This window comes from Meles meles, chromosome 4, assembly GCF_922984935.1.
Source record: "Meles meles chromosome 4, mMelMel3.1 paternal haplotype, whole genome shotgun sequence".
In the NCBI taxonomy this organism is placed as follows: Eukaryota; Metazoa; Chordata; class Mammalia; order Carnivora; family Mustelidae; genus Meles; species Meles meles.
The window spans coordinates 133,283,218-133,305,710 of NC_060069.1; the positions used below are offsets into that span (position 1 = coordinate 133,283,218).

At 35.9% G+C, this 22,493-nt stretch overlaps 1 protein-coding gene across 25 annotated transcripts in view; it reads right to left on the minus strand.

Moving 5' to 3' along the window:
- Positions 1-8,977: 8,977 nt before the first annotated feature.
- The window catches only part of ROBO2 (roundabout guidance receptor 2), a 1,322,570-nt gene continuing 1,309,054 nt past the window's right edge, over positions 8,978-22,493 (minus strand). For 11 of the 25 annotated variants that reach the window (XM_046002527.1, XM_046002529.1, XM_046002525.1 and 8 more), the window contains 4 exons: positions 20,325-20,498; positions 13,533-13,805; positions 11,404-11,604; positions 8,978-9,568 (listed from right to left, as the gene is read on the minus strand). In XM_046002527.1, the coding sequence (XP_045858483.1) occupies positions 9,567-9,568; positions 11,404-11,604; positions 13,533-13,805; positions 20,325-20,498 (650 nt within the window). In that variant the 3' untranslated portion in view covers positions 8,978-9,566. The remainder of the gene's footprint in view (positions 9,569-11,403; positions 11,605-13,532; positions 13,806-20,324; positions 20,499-22,493) is intronic. The other 14 variants (XM_046002535.1, XM_046002541.1, XM_046002540.1 and 11 more) reach the window with 3 other exon arrangements.

Sequence of the window (22,493 nt, forward strand, 5' to 3'; positions counted from 1 at the left end):
AGATATTTGTGGGGAATGGATGATTAATTATATTTTGCCATTTCATAATTATCCATAGTGAGTCTTATGCTCTAATTATTTTTCATGTTTCTAAGCCTTCTTGTAGTTGGTCTTTAAAAAGAGATAATCAACAACTCATTAAGATCCTGGGGGAAGGCAGAATGGGAGGGAGGAAAGACAGGAAGACCGAGATTTGCTTTTTAAATCCATTTTTCCCTACTAAGTTTCATTGCACATCATTATCCTTGTTTTCACTTATGTATTCTTTGCAGGATATAGTTTTATTTGTTGGTGCTCCTTTTGTAGTTGGTCCTCAGGCAGATCATTGTTGCGAGATTTATCAGCATTGTGTATTGTTCTTAATTTTCCCTAATGAAGTTCTTACTTGAGCTGTGGGGTCTGGTTTGGCTCCGCTGCCTTCAACTGCATATGTGTAGAAAGTCACTCTGCTCCACTTGGGGTTCTATTTTGTTAGTCATAATGGTCTCATTCAGCTTGTGTCTGGTAGTTCCTGTTATTGTTTACATGAAACCCATACACTTTCCAAGTGGGAATATTTCACACTGTATCATAATTACGGTATCTATTTAGATTGTAGATTTCAGCTTATATGACATTCTTTACTGGGAAACTTCCTGCATGCATGGCAAGTTGGGATACATAAAATTTAGAGATAGAATTGAATTTTCCCATTTACAAAAGCATAAATCCCCTTTGAGGATGAGATGTCTTTACCTCCCCAGAATGGGAAAGAAAGCTTGTGAAGGGGGCTTAGGAGACCCTTTGTGTCCCTTTAGGTCATCACGAAGTCTAGGCATTCTTACTCCACAGCTTTTCATCCCATTCACCCTTTCTCCACTGTATCTTTGTTCTATTGTTGTTTTCCAGCCATTCCAGACCACTGACTATTCCACTTCCCATTTCGTATTCTGTATGTACTACGTTGTAGCATCTTACGTCCCCATGCTTTTGCCTAGCGAAAAGTGAAGCCCTATCTTCTTTGTCTGGGGGGGATAGAGACTGAGGCATTATTTGGTCTGGGATGCCTATCGTAACGCCTAGTCCGAATTAGGTACCCACCTTCCATACGTACAGCAACACTCTGCATGCATTTATCATATCTGGATTCCACCAAATAGGAGATGTTGGCTCAGTGCCCTGGTTCTTTCATCGGACTGCAGTTTCCTGTGGGCTAGAGACTATCCTGTCAGCTTCCCCTCCTCCAGGTTATCGTCTATGAATCCTTCCCTCACTCAATCCCTTGTAACATTGAAATCTCACCTGCCCACACCAAACCTCTGTGCTCCCTCCTACCTGTCAACTCCTGAAATTGATTTCTTCAACACTCACAATCATATATGATTCGCTTCACTTTCTACTTCTAATATAATGCTCACTCTATGCCTTATGTTGCCTCCAACTAGTTCAAAATGAGATTGAATGTTTTGTCATTGCCAGGCCCCACTATATTGTGCCAAGCAAAATACTATGTATACAATATTTGTTTATTCAGTTTAAAACATTTGGTCACTTGAATGACAAAATATCCATTCCCTCATATGTACATATGAATATATGATATATATGTGATGTATATAATTATATGTGTACGTGAATATATCTACACATATAAATATATATAAATGAGCATGTGTATAAATATATATAAATGAGCATGTGTATATATGTAAATATACGTGCATATATAAACATGAATGTACATTATTATATATATACACACATATAAATACATATATAATTTGTCTAGAGAAATAAAGATTATTGGCAGCATTATTCTGTCCAGAATGCCTGCCTGACTTGACCCCATAATCTTTGTTAGTGCCTCTTTTCCATGGTCTATGAATCTACTCATTATATCTTAGATTCTGCTGAACTGAATTTATATATGTGTATGTACATGTGTTTGTGTGCATGCATGTACGGATTTCTGACTGCATGTTTTGGCTATATAATACATTTCAAGTATATAACTTTTTATTGGGCTTATTATTAAAACAGATTCAAAATATCTTTCCCCTTGAGATTTACTGATGAAAACAGTTTTTATCATCATTATAAATTTTAACCATTTAAATAATACCTATTCAAATGATGTTTGTAGGAATTATATGGTATTAAATATTTAGCACACTTATTTCTTTAAATTTGCTGTCGTGTGTATATGGGTGTTTGTGTTATACGTTTTAGATATAGTTGTAGAATACTTTAAATGCCAGGAAAACGCTAGGAAAAAATGAATATCATCAACATTAATGAAAACAAGGCTTAATCCTTGGCAGATAATTACTTGCACAAGGAATGCTTGCACATTTATTGAAATGTTTTAATCCCTTTTTAAGCTGAATGCTCCATTTATGTCTTTTTTTAAAGGCTGCTTCCATTTGTCTGCTCCATCTTTTTTATTAGAATAACCATTACCCATCGGCAATTACTCTCAAATCACCTATGTTGGGGCATTTTAATCTATTGATTGCATTCATCTACCATCTCAAAATTAATTAAGTAAATTTAAATCCCAACTCTCTCCATTTCACTTTAATTTCTCTTATATCATATTCTTTTATACTTAATGCCTATGAAAGTTCATATAACGGTATCCTCAATTTCTCTTCTGTACTTTTATATTCATCTGTTGCCGAGTACACCGATTTCCATTATGAGTAATTTGCTGCATTTTGCTTTCCACCGGGACTTAGTTCCATATTGTCTTACCAAGAAATCGTTAAGTCCTCTCTCCCTAAATGTTACGGGAGCCACAAATTTTTTGTTGTTGTTTTGCTAATTTTTATTATTTTTAGCAAACTTCCATTGGAGGTAGAACTTCGCAGTAATCATAGAGGAGTCTCAAAAGTGATTAAGTCGTACTTTTAAGAGTTGGGAGTTGGGAGGAGGAAGACAATGAGGGTATTTTCCTGCTTTAGTTTTAGTGTAATGATTTGGAGACTTAACGGTATAGAAGAGGACTGTGGAAAAGCTGAAGAACATAATGCAGTCATCCCTTATGCTCAAGTGCCGAGCACTGGTCTCGATTAAGTACTTAAACTCTGTTATAAGTGGGAAGGATACACACAGTTTCTCACTGAACACCTTTTCTGTTATCTCCACAGAAGACCTGAGATTCACACATTTCTTTCCCATGAGTTGAAATTGATTTTAAAAATCACAGCAAGAAAAAGACAAAACTACAGTGAGTTTTTTGGGGGGCCACTAATGTAGGGCCTAGGGACAGAATGAGGTTTCTAGGAGAGTTATTTCTCAAAGTGGGTGTCACAAACTACCGGTTCCATAAGATGCCTCAGGACAAAGGGTTCTATGTCGTATACAAATGGAGCAAATTTGAAAAGAAGTCAAGTAGTAAAGAAATCTCTTTACATGTTCACCTGTTGTTTTCTTCTTTATTTTAAAAGTACCTATTAAAATTCCACAGACTATTTTGAGAAAGACTAGAATATGGACAATAGGACAGGGTGAGGGGGTATGAATGAAACTAATGTGGATTTTACTCCTTATAAATGTATTTGGAAGCTTTGCTCATTGCCTCTTTCCGCTTAGCTCAAATACCTTCATCAAAAAGATACTTTCCCAGAGCCCGGGTCCCTATTTCACAGAAGATACTCATCTATTTATGAAGGCAAAGGCTATTTCTGTTTTAACCATTCTGTATGATTCTTAGCACAACATCTCAGTAGTAGCTTGCAAAATGAATGAATAAATAAATAACCAAACCAAACAAAAAACAAGCCGTTTGTCAGAAACACATTATTCATAAGTGTTGTCTAGAGACACATTGTGTAAAGATTGTCCAAACAAGTTGTCCACTACCTGGAAGCTGCATCCATGAAAATCATTTTATAGGCCAAGGAGGCTATGGTGTCATGATCTGAGGGCAGTGACAGTGGCCTGAAAATTCCCTGTCATAGACATTGACCTGCGCCCTGATACTGTATTTGAATCAGAAACCACAAGTGCCTTTCTCTGATTGATTGCCAAGCTAACTGAGTCTGTATATTTCTGGTAGCTCCACTGCGGCGTGGAGAAAGCGTTTGGGCTGGAAGATACCAGGGCGGGTCACACAGGGCCTTCCAAACTGTCCTGCATCTGTCTTTTGGATTCTTGACGGCTTTGCAACCCTTTCTTATACCAAATTTCTTCTCTGAGCCTGAAGAAAACTCCCCCTGGAACTGAGAGCCGAAACCAAGACTGCACTAAATTCATCCAGATGAAAGAGCCCTTGAAACCTTTTGGAGAGAGCTTGTTATCTTCCCACCTTACTAAGTCTTTCTACGCATCTTTTCTTATGAATTCTTGCAACTGGCTTTTCAGTTATTGCAGTTTTATTTCACATTTCTGTTACGAAGTGAAATTTAGCATGAACTTGGCTGATCTCTTTGGAAGATAGAAAATACACTTCCGCAAATTGAGGGCATTAAATGTTATTTCTTGTTAAAACGCTTTCCTGCGCCACTGGTGTATCTTTTATATAGCTCATATGCAATAATTAAGAGAGCACGGTGTTTTATTTTCATAAATCTTTCCGATAATTTTGCCCTTTTGCCATCTGTAGGTGTTTCCATAATGCACCCAGATTCAATAAAGCAATGATTGTTTTGGGGGCGCCTGGGTGGTTCAGTGGGTTAAAGCCTCTGCCTTCGGCTCAGGTCATGATTTCAGGGTCCTGAGATCCAGCCCCGCATCGGCTCTCTGCTCAGCAGGGAGCCTGCTTCCCCCCAACTCTACCTTCCTCTCTGCCTACTTGTGATCTCTGTCAAATAAATAAATAAAATCTTAAAAAAAAAAAAGCAATGATTGTTTTGTAGTTCTATTTTTACCATATTGGTAACTGATATATCTGTTTTTAATCACACCTATTATGCCACTGCATTCTATTAATGCAACATTATTTGTAATTCTCTTATACTGTTTTATTTTCCTATGGGTAATCTAAATTAAATGAAATTCTGAAGCATATTATCCACTTACCATGTGCTTTAAAAGTATTTTTAAATAAATAGTTTTAGAGTTCAGTTTTGTAATTTCATTTTTACTATTACTATATTATCTTAAAGAATACATGAACTTCTTTTATTTTTAGAAATAATTTGATCCTGTAATTGTACTTAGTGAAAAAGAATGAAATGTTTATGAAGTACAATAAAATAGGGAATTTCTCTTTTCTACCCAGTCCCTAATACAACTTTTCAACATCCATCATCTTAGAAAAAGTTATCATTAGCTATTCTAAGGCAATTAAGAAATGTCCACTTTCTTCCAATTCTCATACTTATTTATATTGAAAGAATCATTTCTGAAGGTAATTTCATGGATGAGAAGTTTGTATTCTATCTACCTGAAAGTCTTCATGGGGTGGGGCAGATCAGATCTGGAGAGCAGGGCCTGGAGAGGGGAGTCTGTCATTTCAAATGCTTTCTATATTCTCCATCAGCGTCAGCAGTTTAGCCACTACTCGAAGTCAATTTCTAGTTACCACCACCCAACCCGTTACCAAAGGAGATAATCGGATTATGCATTTGGTCACAAAATATTAATGTAGAGTTACAAAAGTGACAGAATGGTCTGTGTTTGATTTTTCTACAGGCAAGTCTGTTTTACATAAATGGCTTTTTTACAAATTTGAAATGCGAATATATTTTATTTTTTCCAGTGAGTACACAATACACAATTCTTTGACAATACTATTAACCAAGTTTATGCCAATTTCTTTTCTGATCTAATAACATCAAATGAAACACATTAAGATTTTGGACGCTGTTTGATGACTTCAACAGACTAGTTAAAAAAAAGCCCATCTATAAAACAAAGTATAAAAAATCTACCCACGGCCACAAAATCCCTTATCTTGCAACACTTTAAAGTCACAATAAATGCTTTTGAAAACGATGAGATAAGAAAAATTAGTAAATTGAACTTCAGTGAAAAGAAGGTACGGGAGGTTTCATTTGAAGGTACACATTGTAGAGAAGCAAAATAAAAGTAACTTCATCTCTAAGATAGTGTGGAAAGACATTGCTTTACACCAATTCTCATCATGTAACTTTATAAATACAACGTACAGAAGGAGATGTACAAATTAGGGAATGTCATAGTTCTTCATATCTTTAATACTGACACACAATCACTTTCCAGTGGTGAAGATAAATCACAGTTTAGAGCTCACTGGTATTTGTGTAATTAAGTTGTCAGCGGACAATTCCATAAATTTGTTGAATAGAAATTTGGAAGTGTTCTATCAGAGCTCATACAGACTTTCAACTTGAGTCTCACTGAAGCTATATTTAAATACCCAGAGCATTAAGCTATGACATACAACACCATTTTATCTGTTTTTTTTTTTGTTATTTAGAACAAGCATACTTGCAATGTTTTTACTTCCCTTTGGTTGTAGGACACCTTAAATGTTGGTCTTGATTTTCCTATATGCTCCCCTGAACTGGATTCAAATCCTGTGAAGGAATCCATTGTTTTCAAGCCCCTGTACTGTCCCACTTTAAATATGGTATGGAAAATGTCTGGAAAGGGGCGGACTGACTCTACCTGCACACTCGGAGGCATACCTGAGTTGGGGCGCTGCTTGGCTTTTCCCCAGTGGAGACGTGGCATGTTGAGAATGGAGCTGTGTTGTTTGGGGCTTGAGTGCACAGTAGCATGGCCTGTGAGTGCAAGATGAGTTTGCATTCTCCCCCACCCGGATTTCCTTCTGACAAGTCATGTAGACCTTGTGCAGACCTGCAGAAGACCGAGCTCAGTGATTCACATTCATTCAATGGGCTACAAGATGAAAAAAATTATGGGAGGTCTTGTACATGTTTGTATTCTTCTACTAACATTCTGACATACTGACATATGTCTGACATAAGTTTTTACTTATAGTAAGTTGACAAAAGCTTTTGATTTTTGGATAGGATTCCTGAATTTATTTGGATAGCCACAGCATTTTTATATTGCTCTGTGTCTGTGTGAGGATGATATATTGGGAGCAACATTTTACTAAGCAAGTTACATATGAAACTAGACTTAACAGGGAATGTGGAAGTTCTAGAAGACCATTCTGCACAACCATAAGGTCTGTACTGCCAAAATCTAACCCAAATGGTTATGTTTTATACACTGAAAATAAACAGGAAGGTATGATGCTATGTCCTCCATTATTCCAGAGGTCATTGTCATACCCATACTCTACACTGAAGTCTTGGTTTATTTGTCACATTAGGGATCGACATCTGTGTGTAATAAATGTGATGAATGAAAGCTTTAATCTAAAGTAGGTTACAGAGAAGCCTAAAGAGGGAATATAAATGAACAAAACTTTGTTTGCTTTTAAATAGAAAGAGGTGAAGTAGGGAGCTGCATAAATCAAAATTAAATTCCTCACATCCTACAGTTGTGAATAGTATGTAGTCACTCTTCACAGGAACTTTTCACCTTCCCTAGACAATCTGACCCAGAGAAATCAAACTGCATTAAAATTCAGGCACTGGTGGTAGGAAGATGATAACGCATTTAATAAGTGTGTCTCAGAATATTTTTTTCTCTTCTGCGAAGAAATGAGCTCCATGGCCCCAAAAGAGGTTGGGCCCGTGAGGAACATTACATTCCTCCACTCCTGCCTGTGTTGATACAGTCTCAGGGAACAAAAAAGATAGAGAAAATGAATTACGTTATCCCTTTGCTATAATAATATGATACAGAATTGGAGACTGAGCCAAGAATGCATGGGAATATGAATTGTCATTCAAGCGGGTCCCCTATTTTAGAATTGATTCTAATAATCACATCGAGCATTTTTCTAAGTACCAACTACTGAACACATCATAGGGAAAACATGAGAAAGTATAACTAGAAATAGAATTTACAGTTGTAGAGGCAGCAGATGGAAAAAAATGTCACAAGTGGGAATTTCAGGGAAGTTCTCTTCTACTTGACTGATCGACTATACACGAACAGAGGCTGACATATATTCCAAAGTCATATTCCTTTTGACCATACATGACTGATGTTCAGGAATTTCTTGTTCTCAAAGTCGTGGGAACAAATGAGGCAGGACACTGTTATTAATGTCCACTTAACGAGGTTCGGTTTTATTTAAAAAGTGTATAAACATGCATTTTTCTCCTTTTAAATTTTCGTTTTCAATTTACTCATTCAAAGTGGGTCAAACATCTTTTAGTTGGTAGCCAATTTCTGAGAATGTACCATAAAATGTTTATTCCAATAAATCTACTTACTGTGAACTGAACATACTCTGAGCACTGCCTTGTAAGCACTTACAATTTGGCGATACATTTGTGGCATAAACTTCACTTCTTAACCAAATAAAACACAAAATTGTCTATAGACTGCATTATTTTTCCAAAGTCATAAATTTAAGTGATGCAGCTCTATCCTCTAGTGTGTACTGTACATGTATTAGAAAGATGAAACGAGATATTGCAATAGAGTTTTTGCATTTGGAAGCAGCCCGAGTATGCCCTAATAATAAATTGCCTCTTTAACTATTTGCTAGATATTCTAGAGTTCATTTTGTTTGTTTCCTTGGGGAACTTCATATTATAGTCTGACTTAATGAGTTGGAGAGATTAATTATGGTAATTCAGAAAATGCTTTTTTAAAAAACTGTAATATAAACACAGCTCTTGTGAAACACCTTAATTTCCTTCTGCTTGTTATAATTCTCAGACGGGTCAATTACGATGACAGGTTAAGTTGATTCTACATATAACCTTAATTTCCTTTTTTTTTTTTTTTTTTAGCAAGCTTAGTACATCTTTGCTATTCTGTATATTGTAATGCCTATTTAGCCTGAAGACTTAAATTTCTTTCTTTCACCCCTGCTTTTTTGTCAACAGTAAAAGCCACCTTTCTGCTTTTCTTTTCGACTCAGTCCCTGATATTCAAAGAAGACTTTGCCAACACCACTGTTCCCTTGCATCTTTCTATTCCTACACCCCAACTGCAAACCCTCTAACGTGATTGGTTCCAACCAGCGCACCCAGTCTAGCTTACAGTACAGAAACTCCCTTCACATTCAGTCCTGTTCTTCATGTCACGAGGAGTAGAGATTTGTGCTTATCACCAAATAAAATTGCAGTGCAAAATTTAAACATAAAAGTTACACAATTAAAAGTTAATATATGGCACCACAGCCTATTAATTCACATATAGTACAACAGACCAATAAAAACAGACAATAGTATGAACAGAGCTAAAAAGAGGGAGCTTGCATAGCAATGCATGAAAGAAATTATATACAGAGGAAAATCCTTTTCTTCCTGGAGGGCGAGATTTGTTTTCTTTCTTTTTTATATACTCCTGACAAGAAAGAGTTAAGGTGGGTGGTGTACTTAAGAGAAGAACACAAGTAAAATATCTGTGGGATATGTGTGGCTGTGTGTCTTTACATTGCATTTACAGTTCTTTTAATAGTACATAAATAAAGAAATTGTTCATTGCACTGTTTAGTGTCATCACTTCCATGAGTTCAGACCTGGTGGTCCTTCAGAGCAGCTTTGCATGTCTCCTCTCAGTTACTCTACAAAAAGATGAAAAAAAAAATCAGAGGTAAGTTTGCATTGACATTAGGTAGTCTTTCCTCCTGACCAGCACGACAAAAAGCCACACGAACAGATAATAAATGAAAATAACACCATCAGATGAATTTTGCGAGTGCGTAAAGGTAGGAAATGCAGTGATGGGAAGGGAAAGAAAGAAACACTTGTAGAATTTGGAGATTTAAAATTCACATAGCGCTCTCTCTGCACGTCCCTGTGGGCTTACAGTTACACTAAAATGGAAGTCAAAGCAAAATCCAAGCAGTCATGAAACAAATGAAAAATTATAAACATATCTTAATAATAATCGGATTAGTAAGAGACAGCAAGAATGCTACGTCTAGTCAATAAAGAACTTCACAGTTTGAAAGTATTTTTATTTTTCATTATTTCATGGCATCCCCCAGTCTGTGACGGAAGCATAATAGTAATGCTATTTTTTTTAAATCAGGAGGTAGAGAGATTGGGAAGATAACTGACTTGCTCTGGATTGAGAATACTGGAATCCAGGGCTGTTTCTTCATCAGTGCTTTTAATGTGAATTCAAATAAGCAGCTGAAACTATTTAACAAGTATAGTTCTGATATCGGATAGAAGAATTGGTAAATTTTACGAAAAAAAATTAACACAAGGAATTCAGAGCTTCTTCCTGTGACTGTGACATGCTCTCTTTCTCTGTTGTCTGGTATTTTATTTTTATAGATTTATTTTTCTAGATTATTTTCTAGATTATTTTATTTTTATAGATTATATAATTATAGATTTTTATAGATTAAGATAAATAATCTTAAAGATTATTTATTTTATTTTATAGTTATATCAATGCTGGCTCTTATTCAAAAAGAAATTTATTTATAAAATATGTTATTATAATAAAAAATCAACTTTACAAGGTTGACTGCCTAAATCTAAAAATAAATTATAATAACAAATGAAGAGCAACTAGGGAGCGAGGAATTCCTAAGGTTCTTTAAAAGGCAAAGAAAACTGCAAACTGGACTGTACTTCATTATCTTATAAATATTGAGATTAATTGCCTAAATAGAGGCAATTTTTATATAGTGTAAATCAGACTTGGAATAGAAGAAATATTCATTTAATAGACAGCTGTAAATAGCCATGCTCTATTTCAAAAAATTGTAATCCATTTTTTTCTCTCAGTAAAGCACGATTTCTACCATTCTGAAATTTGTTTATTGTCCCAATATTATTGATGAGGTTCAGGACGTGCTACCCCAAAACATGACATCTTGGCATACTGACTATTGAAAGCTGAAGGAGTCTGAGAAACCAACAGAGGGAGGAAGGTCACTCTGACCTCTCTCCTCCCCACCTTGCTCTTCTTCTCTGAAACAGACCATGAAACTCCCACATGAAAGTTACCATTCCCTCTACCCGAGGAAGGAAGACATTCTTATTCTCAGAGACAGGGAGTTATGGGGCCGAGGAATCTGTGCAAACAAACCTTGTTAAACTAACCTTCCCAGTTACTTCTTTACCATTGACTACTCCCCTACCCCAAACCCCTTGGTCTCATAAAATCTTCACAAATTTATGGTTTCTTTGTCTAAAAGATATAAAAGCTTTCTGCTCTGTCACTTCTTTCAGTCTTCATGATCTTCTGAAGTCACCCATGGACATGTAAAAATTCAATAAAATTTGTAGACTTTTCTTCTGTTATTCTCTGTTTATCAGTTTAATTCTCAGACCCAGCCAGGGACCTAAGAGGGTCAAGGAACCTTTTTTCTCTCCTACATTATTAACCCACTATTTGTTCTGAATCACCAGAGCCTTTTAAGTGTCCTAAAGCACTTACATAATTCACCTGTAAACTGTCCTTGACTATTCGAGCCCATATATCCTATGTCAAGAAGGTCGCTGGCATTGCGTTGGTGACTTCCCCTCAACACCTCGGCTTTCCTTGGTCCAGTAGATCCTTTAGAAGATGCTGTTCCTGACGAGCTGTGACCTCCTGGAGATGGGAAACTGGGCTTGCTGTAGGGCACCAATGTCTCCTCTGAAAAAGAAATACAAAGTGCTAAGCTGAACAGCAAAATGGAAGGCAAACAAACTTTAAATATTAAGTTCAAAATGGGCTATTTTATGATTTCATTCTTCAGTAAGATTAAAAAGTAAGAGGTTTAATAAGCCCGGATATTAAAAAATTTCCATGTGCAAACAACATTTCTGATAATAGGAACTGAAACAGGATTAAATTAAAAGAAATTTGGGGATGAGTCGCCTGGGTGGCTCAGTTGTTAAGCATTAGCCTTCTGCTCAGGTCATGATCTCAGCATCCTAGGATGGAGCCCCTTGTTGGGCTCCCTGCTTAGTGGGGAGTATCCTTCTCCCTCTCCCTCTGCTCCTGCCTCCTTGTTCATGTTCTCTCTCTCTCTCTCTCTCTCTCAAATAAAAAAAATCTTAAAAAAATAAATTTGGGGATAAAAATTCAATGTTACATATCATTTGCAAAATTTAAATTCATTAATAAAAGGGAGCTGCATACAATGAACCATATTATTTAACAAAAGCATTTTTATGAGTATAATTTCTGGACTTCGGTGAGGCTCCAGTTAAATTTTTCAAAAATATTGAAGAAACATGGTTTTTGTTTCACTTTAAATTATAGCAACATTTTCTCTATCAATTTAGATAAAGAACTATATATGAGTTGAAATAAGCTTCCTAAATTTTTGTTGTTTCTGGGGATAGAAACACATTATTTTAAAGATGGTGTATTTCCTTAAAAGAAAAAGAGAAATACACATTTTCATAACTAAATAATAAATGAAAACATATTTTGTGTATCAATCCTATAAATAACACAAGGTATATTATTAAGTACCTAATATTTTGAAACATTTTTTTCTTTTTTTCTTTCTCTCTTTCTTCTTCTTTCTCCCTACCTCTTCTATTTTTTTCTTTCTTTCTAAATATGGGCCATTATTACTGTGATGACTATTTCTCCCCTTAAATGGTCTTTATGAAATCTCAGGAATCACATGATTTTTCTCTCACAACCTGAACGATGTAAACTTCCTAAGTGTTTCACTAAATCTAGGTCTTAAAATTGACATATTTTGGCTCTTACAAACATTACATTTTCTAAAATCTTAAGCACCAAGTTGTGACATCATATAATTATTGAAAATGCCTGGGTAGAGGGCATATCTACAAAAGACTGAGTCCAAATTAAAAAACAAATGTGTAAAGAAACTTTCAAATGTTGTTGTATGTGTGTTTGTGTGTATGTTTTCATACTTAATGAAAATGAATCCCAATATGAGAAGAAATGTTCCAGAAAATGTATTTCTATAATAGGCCCCAACAATCACTACCCCTCCCCAAACAAAATCCAACCACAAGTGATGACATTTATTCTGTGACAGTTCCAGGAAGTTTGATTTATAAACAAGAATATTTCCCAACGAAGTGTTAACAATCAGCTAAATTTAACCAGTTGGAGAAAGTACAGGCCCAGTTTAACTTTTTCTATCCTGAGATATTTACATACATTTATGTGCAACTTTGTTATTTCAATGAATTCAACGATTTGACTGAAGTGAGTTCTCTTTTCAAAATGACTAGTTACTTCAGTCAAAATGAAACGGGTTGAAGGCAGGGATTAAATGGACGTTAAGATGAAATTTAGGTCTTAAAAGCATTTCAATATAAACATTAGAAGGCAAAAATGTCAAATTGTCTCTTGACCAATACTGGTGAAATCTCTTGAGCTCAAAGACCCCTTCGCAAGATTAACTTGAGGAACAATCCCCATGGGAATCAGCCTTAAGGTGTATGCTGGTGAACTTTGCTGAGGAATCCCAACTTTTCAGTGATTCAAGGCAAACTTTTTCAGATGCGCTTAAACAACTGCCATTTCTAAAATACCTGGTAGGAAAAAAAGATAAAGTCCACACTTTCTTGGGACTGTGCAGAACACACCTGGTCCAACACTTTGTTTGTGTAGGGCTTTCCGTATATCTTCTTGGCGTTCTGTGGAGTTTATCCATTCTTGGGTTTGTCGCTGCCACTCTAGGGACGTTCTAGCTGGACAATCCAATGAGCTCTTTGTGTCTTCTAAGTTGGATGCTGGTGGTGTCTCCAGAGAGCTTCCTTTTCTCTCTGTTGAGTTTTCCATGTTACCAGCATGCTGGCTCGGGCCTATTTGCTGCCTTAAACCCTGACCTGGAGGGGGATCTGGTGGTGGTGGAAGATCTAAAAATTGTGAATAATGTTTAGAATGGACTAAAATTTAATGAAAAATACAGGTTTTAATTCAAGATGAAGAAAAAAACCCGTGCCCTCCTAAAAGTCTCACTCATGCAAAAGAAATCTGGGGGGGGGGGGGGAGGGTTGCAGGAGGGGCAAAAGTCAGTTATTTCTGTCTAAAATGCATATTATTGATCTCTTTGCTATCATTGGATCATAGTGTCTTTGAAACAAAATCGACTGATTTCAATTATTATATGTGGAACGTGTTTTCTTTGCACATTGAGGCTAATGTTCAAGGTACAAAATACAATTTATGTGTTCTCCATATTTTCTTTATTGTCCACCCCGACTCCCCAGAGTAGACATATCATGACACAAAAATGACTAGACATCCTAGCAGCTGTGTTAATAAAAAACCCTGGGAAGAATTAAGGCTGTCCTGCCACTCTCTATAGGAAATGTTGCCCTCGGGAAATTAAGAACTATATGCCGAATCATATGCAACATATGACTGCCTTTACCCATGTATGTGGTACATTTAGCAACAGTCAGAGGGTTAAGCTAACATTTATTAAATGCAATTAACATTCTGCCTGACAACCAATTCTGGCTGTTCGTTTCATGAGTTAGCTAATGAGTTACAACTAATACATTATAATCTTCCAATGTATTAATTTTAATAACTAATAACCAATGTTCAGAGTACAGATAGAATATGCTTCATGGTGCTAGAATAGACAATGCATCATAAAAATTTGAGATGTGGTAGAATAGATAACTTTGCAAAAAAGCTCTTTAAATTAAATATAAGATATGAAAAATCAAAAGTTCAAATGTGCAGCTAATTTTTCATTTTCCTTTCATTAGCTGTTCAGATCATGACATCTTTATATTTGGATTGTCTTCGACTGTGATCTTAGTCTCTTCTTTCATCTTTCTTTAAGAATTCTTCTAGTTCTATAATATGATTTGTACCATTATACTAGTTCTAATATTACTTTGTTGAAGATTTTGAAGTCTCCTGAACATTCTAAACATTCTTTTGGATTATTACCTTCTAATTTTTCTGGCATACTATTGTAAACTTCTCTGTTCCTCCTTAAAATATCAGTGATTACATTATTCGTTCATGAAATAAAATATCATATGCACTACATATTTCTATTATTAATGGGGGCTGTTGCATATAATCTTCATCCATTATTTCCCATGCTGTTGTTATTATTTATTATTATTATGCTCTTATTTCTAATAATACTGTTTGTGAAATTCAAAAGGAAAAATCATGAATTTCTTGTGGACAAGAGATAGCTTCCTTAAGGAAGGCTAAGTTGTTCTTTTTAAAGACTTTGTTAAGCTTTATACTCTCTCATAATAAGAAAAATGATATTGTCCTCCATTGAATTGACAATAATACTCTCCTCCGTATCTGCTTTGGGAGTTCCCACGCTGAAGCAGCATTCCCAGTTCTTATGTATGTCGTCTTGTTAGATTATGAATTACTAATTATTGAAGGGAACAGTGTTTCCATCTGGGAGAATAAAGTTGTATTTGGAACATTTCTTCCAAAATGAAGAGCTAAACCAATATTGTGATATCTGTTTGCAGAATAATCCAGCAATGAGTTTATGTTTCCTTTAAAAATTGACTTCCTTCAGTATGCATTATTGTAAATGTAAAGTAATTATTTCATTTGAGTGTTTGGACTTAAGACTGCCAATAGTGGGGAAGGGCAGGGATTATGATATTTGCTTTCAAAATAACTATCTGGTCATTGATTTTTATTCTCCATCAAAGCAGCTTCATCTTTAAAATGGCCAAAATGGCATCTACTTATGCTAGCCAAAATTCTGATTACTATTTAATTTAACCTGAAATCATATAGCTACATAATTAAGTAATTTACTTGGAGTTTGTATATTCTAAGAAGAAAGAACATGACATGCACATTGAAATAAACAAATTGGAAAAAAAGATGAAATTAAGAATGACTGTGGAAAAAATAAAAGTATCTAATCAAACATGTTTACTTAAATTTATTATTCATTTCCATGTTGATTCATTTCAAGTAAATCAATTCACTAAAGAGTCTCTTACTGGCCTACTGAGGATTTCCTATTGTCAGGTACACAACAGTCCAATGAAATATGTGCCATTTTTATTGTCTTTTTCAGGTTTAAAAAAAAAGAAGGCAAAAAGAAATCAGATACCTCCTGCTGGGATCTCTCTTTCCATGAACTCCAGGCTCATGTCACTAAATCCATACTGAGGAGTTCAACTTAGATGTTCAGAAAGGATCTAAAATTTCACACATCTAAACTGAGTTCTGGACCTTCCTCTACAAGATATGCTTGTTCGGTAGCATCCATCATCTCAATTAGTAGTAATTGCATTCTACAAGTTGACCAAGACTTTGGAGTAATCTTTGATTTTCTTGCTTTATAGCCTGAGCTAATTTCACGAACAAATCCTGTGGGTTCTGCCAACCTATAGCCAGAATTCAGTCCTTCTCATTGCTTCCACTGAAGCTCCCTTGGGAAGAACTTCTACATCACTTCCCTGGATGAATTCTACAACCTCTTAAGTGGTTTCTGGGCTTCCACACAGAAAAGCATATTTAGTCTATCTTGACATAACAGCTAGAATTTTTAAAAAAAATAGAAGCAGAAGTAAAATCATGTTACTCCTCCACCTTAAACACATGCGCGCGAGCGCACACACACACACACACACACACACACACACACACACCCCTCTTCAGTGGTTTTCCATTCAAAGTAAGAGCCAATGTCCTTACAGAAGCTTAAGATCCTACAAACACTGGCCCTCACTGACTTGTCTAACTTCATATTCTATTCTGTTTTTCTCTCTGCCTCGGTCACACTGCTTCTCTTACTTTTCAGCAAAGAAGCTGTAGGCTTCCACTTGCTGTTCTCATGTCCTGGCATGACCTTTCCTTGATACCAGGATTGCTCTTTCCCTTTTAATCTTCCAGTCTGCTGTACTGTCACCTACTTGGTCAAGCCTTCCCGGAGACTCTACTTAAAAGAGAGCTGGCCCCCTCCCCCACCCTGGTATTTCTCTACTTCCTTCCTATGTTTTTTTCCTCTATGACATTTGCCACCATCTTATATACTTTTATTTTCCCTTATATATTTCCGTTGGTCTTTATCTTCCCTCAGTAGAATGCAAGCTCCAGAAAAGCAGGGGATTTTGCCTGCTGGTTTCCAGCCTATCATTTGGTATGAGAATAAACTGATTAATGAATAAAGAAATTTGCTGAATGGTATAGGCTAGTTTGTAGCAGAGCTGGAGTGTGGCCAAGGTAGTCTGTGGAGAGCAAAGACTCCATTCACTAACTAGGACATTAGGAATGAGGGGAAAACAGACTAGAAGGAAATGTTATTGGGGGGAAAAAGTTGATGGACAGAAAATTATGTTCTCTACCTTCTTTTTTCAGCATTTGTCAGTATATTGCTTTTAAAGGGTATTCTTTGGTTTATGCAAATAGAACAGAAGATTTGGACTGAACAAGGCCTGCTTAGGAGAGTCTTTATTCAAGGGAGAAGAAGACTCCTTGATGTGTGTGGTGGGTTTTGCATTGCCTTTGAGACAGAGACTGATGTTTTTCACCATTCCCGATTCCTCTTACTAGACACAAGAAAACATTACTTTCCCATCTAGTCAGTAGTCTGATGTCATGTGCCTGTGCTCTTGTCAAGGAAATGAGAAGTGATGTATGCCACATAGAGTCTCCCAAGTGATCACCTGGATTTTGTCTTCCCCTCACTCAGAAGCCACAAATGTCTCATATTAAAAATGATGGCATCCCAATATTGAAAAAGCATGCATCCTTATATGACTACTTAGAGGAGAGCCACCCGACCTTTATAAATTAATCTAAATTAGTGTATCCATGAGAAACAAATTTGCTGTATTAAGCCATTGAGGGATAGCAGTTGTTTGGTAAGGCAACTGCCAGTAATTACCCTGATTAATATATTCACCAAACACAATTTCAAAATGTATCAAACAAAAGTTTAAGTGTAGAAATGTCTATGCACTAAGTGCTACTAAACAGCAGCCTTCCCTAAAAGAACAGTTTGATTTTACATACAAATATTGTAAAATTATTACTCACACATGGATTCATACCATATAAATCTAGGACACACACATTTACTATAAAATAACAACATCCATAAGGATAATCTGCCATCCATAATAGATGTCCTCATGCCATAACTGGAACATCATTGGATCATAAACTTGGGAAGACATGGGAGCCAAAATTTCCCTTGCAATATCATTACTTCCAAAATATATCTACTAACAATACATAACCCATAACCCCCTTTTGAAATGCTGGCAACTTTAAGAGTTAGGGACCTGTCTGTTGTTTAGAAAGATAAGCAATAAATTGGTTCTATTTTAAAGTAGGAGGCAGCTTATTTTAACTAGACATTCTGAAAAAACTTGCAAGAACAGTATTTTAGTAAGAAAAGGAGCACTATTTTGTTGGTTTATATTTTTTATCTTCCAGATATTCTGGATATTATCTTCAAACATTTCAGGAAAAAAAATTCTTTTCTCTTTCCACGACATTGATAGCAGGAAAACTATACAAAATTGTGAATTCTGAGTTTTATAACTACCATATCAATGGGGGTGGTCCTTTTTATCTAGAGGGAATAAGATCAACACTATTGACTGCTTTAAATGCTGAACTAATCTTCAGATCATCTGAGGCAGAAAGGAAGTGGTGAGCGTTTTTGTTCACCACAGGATATTGGTTTATAAAGGAACCAAGCTCTTGAGTACACCCTTACCCTCAAATTCCACAGAAACACTTCCCAATGAAAACAAGGTAGCAGGAAAGATAAGTAAACCTGAAAGCTTTTAGAACAAGTTATAGTTGACTTTTAAAGTCTACCCTGCATCATAAAATGACAAAAGAAAGCACAAAGATGGCTATGAGATACAGAACCTTCTCCCGAACCAATAAAGAGTAAGTACTTTTCCAACTAAGCCTCGTTCTGTCTTACAATGATAAGCCTAAGAGACTGAAGTGAATGTTAAGGACACCATCATAGCTTCTCAATGCTGACTGCACATTAGATTCATTCGTGGAGCTTTCAAAATATCCATAATTAGTTTTCACCTAGAACAATGAAATCACAATCCCCAGGGGGCGCCTGGGTGGCTCAGTCAGTTAAGCATCTGCCTTCAGCTCAGGTCATCATCTCAGGGTTCCGGGATCGAGTCCTGAATCTACGCATCAAGCTCTCTGCTCAGCGGGGAGTCTGTTTCACCCTCTACCTCTGTGCCCTCCCTCTCTCTCTCTAAGAAATAAATAAAAACAAACAAACAAACAAACAAACAAAAAAAAAAAATCCCACAATCCCCAGGGGATAATTCAAGAGTTCTGTAGATGGTTCTAAGGTGAAGCTTGGCTAGGTTCACCCTTTCGGAGTTTAGTAGAACTACCTCAGATTAAAGTTTGTACACCTGTAGGTGATAGTGCTGAGAAGGGGGAAGAAATGTACCTTTGGCTTGGGCATTATACTAGGCTCTTGACATAAATCATAGGTATTACTAGAATAAAACATCAGGATAAATATTTGTATTCCTATTTTTAAATGTATGAGAATTCAGTTGAACATACGGGAAATAGATCCTGCTTTGTAGAGATGAACTACTCTTTATTGAACAAGGACTTCGCTCAGTAATATTGTGCTTCCTGAAAACAGCAGCATTTAAGCAAATACTCAAAGACTGAATGTTATACATAAATAAAAGAATTGAAATAAATCAGCAGACTAGGGTCTATGGGCCAAATTCAGCCACTGCCTGTTTATCAACAAGGTTTTATTGGAAATCAGTCACACGCATTCATTTTTTTTTCCTATAGCTACACTCACACTACAATGGCAGCGTTGAGTATTTGTGACAGAGACTGTATGGCCAGTTAAAACAAAAAATATTTACTATCCGGACTTTTACAGAAAAGCTTGCTGACCCATCTACCAGATGATCTGTAGTATGCTTTTAGCCCTGAAATCCATGAAACTAAAAAACTGCTAAATTACAAATCACTTCATGGTCTTTTTCAAAAGTGAAATACCATCGAAGTTATCTTAATTTGATGTCAGAAATGTCCCAAATTTAATATCAGAAATGCACGGCAAGTGCACGTGCTACCTGCGTTTTCTTTCCTAACCTCAAAGGGGAATGTCCGTTAAAAAGCATTAACAGAAAATGCCAGAATGGCAGCAAGATCAACCTTGACAAGTGGTATGGCACACATTTCTTAGGGCGTGGTAATACAGAAATCCTTCCAGATTGTTAGAAAAGAGGGTGTTTTCTTTAAACGAGACCATATCGCCAGGTTTTCTGACGATTATGTCAGAAAGGACATAATGAGGCAGTGCCTAATCTACCACAGCTACTTGAATCTAAGTTAATAATTCGCACAGAGCGCATCTCTTCAGCGAGGAGACAAAGAGAAGGAAGCAAACCTACCATCTGTCATTCCTTCCCTTCGATGAGGCAAAGCTGGTTGTTGGTCCATTCGCCCTCCCTTGTGTTTTTTAGTGGGCCGAGGCCTCTGACTTTGATTCAGGGCTGCACTGGTATTACTGTCAGTAGAAAATGGGCTGGTTGGTCGAGGTCTTTGAGAGGAGGTAAAAGCTTTGCCTAAAAAGAAAACAAAGGGAATGGGGTATAGAGAATGTTATAAGGCAGTGATTCTGCCTGTTTTGTATTTCTGCTCTTACTTAGCCTAACCTATAAACTTGCCTAGAGATGCCATTTAAAGATACCAAATACTGCTGCATCTCCATAAAAAAAGTATGCCTTGTTGCTTTTATTTTATCCAATTTTTAGTAACCAACACACTGCCCACTGGAAAAAAAATTCAAGCAAATGGATGTAAAACAAATCCACCAACCAAAAACTTGATATTACTTGTTTATATTTTTATTTAACTTTGATGATCTTAGTGGTATTTTCATGGTTATATGCAAATTCATGCTGCTTTTACTTGTTAAAATTAAGGAAGTTACTTCTGAAATAAATTACGTACTTATCTTATTTGCTTAATCAAATTTTATCCTCGGAATATTACAAATTCTCTCTGAGCACAGAAAAAGGTCCTGAAGTAATTGCATTTGAAAAATCTACATGAAAGGTCTGCTCAGAGACATATATTAAACTGACCTTACCACCCATACAAATACACGATGAATTTTACCTCTTCTACAGAAACTCAATAACATTAGTGTATAGTATAGGATAGATAGCAGGTTAAAATCACCTTGCATATCCAAAGTGCAACAGGTATTTTCTGATGAATATTACTGTATCTGAGCAGACTCCAAATTCTCCTTGAAAAATGAAATTGTGTTACGTCCTTTTCTTGAGGTTTAGTACATATGCAGGGAAATTTATTTTGTGAAAAGGGTAGCTAACAAATGTTCAACATCTTATGATTTTCATATAATGTTTATTATGGTCAGTGAGGGTTGTTTTATGTGCATGTATCTATTCTCTTGTGCATGTTTTCCCTTTACACAAAATTATTCTATGTAGTTACATTTTCTTAAGTCAATGTGACATGATACTGCTTAGTGCTTTATTAGCTATTAGCATACATGCAAGAAATGCACTTATGCCTTCTAATTTATTAGTTTCCTTGCACTTTCTCATTGCTGTGCTTATAGCTATGCCACAAAAAGCACTCAGGCAACATAAAGTTTCTGACTTACGCCTTATAAAGCAAGAAAATTCAAATAACTGTTATATTACATCATATTTTAGTTCAGATGCTATATGAAAAATAAACCTCTGCAATGCTTGGAAAAAAATTTTTTATATCACTTGAAGATTCCTAATGCATACTGAAAAGAAATACGGATGGTATAATTCAAAGGAAATTTCCAAGACTCCTTTTTATCACCTGAGAGTTTAGTGAAGGGTCAAAACCGTTTTTCTTCACTTTACTAGTTGAATACTATTAAGATTTCTTAAACGTGTTTAAGGCTTCATTAGTTTGTTTTGTAAAGTAGCTCCATTTAATTCACATTTTAGAATCTTTTAATAAGTACATTTAAGAAGTATAGTCATAGAATAGCATGGATCTTGCCAAAGTTATTTTGTTTCAGTAAAACAAACAAACACAAATTACTGATCTATTGTTAGGATGAATCTCACATTTCTTTTGGGGAAAAGAATCAGATACATGAAAAATTATGAAATTGGTGCTCAGTTCTTCTCAGAGACCCAAATTAGATTAGGCCAAAGAGCCATACACATGTAGTCATCATTTTATTCTAGTTGCAAATGCAGTGGGTGTATCTTTAATTAGCATCCTTTAAAACAAATACTAAATTATTGGGTTAAAATTTTAACAGCCAAACAATTAATAATACCATCAGCCATTTGAACTGTTAGACTGACAGCCTTAGACCCATTCACCCCATGCTGAGAAAGCCTTCCCAGAAAACACATTTGCAGAAAGAAATGGGGCAAAGGAAAGTAATGGAGATAAAAGCTGAATAATTTAAATCACTGGGCCCATTATTGATTGTGTGAGAATTTGGCCAAGAGTGAGTTATTGAAAATTTAATGGCCATCCCAGTTGCAGTTTGGCTATCACGGAAAAAGAAAGCATATTCCAATTAATCAGCAGAG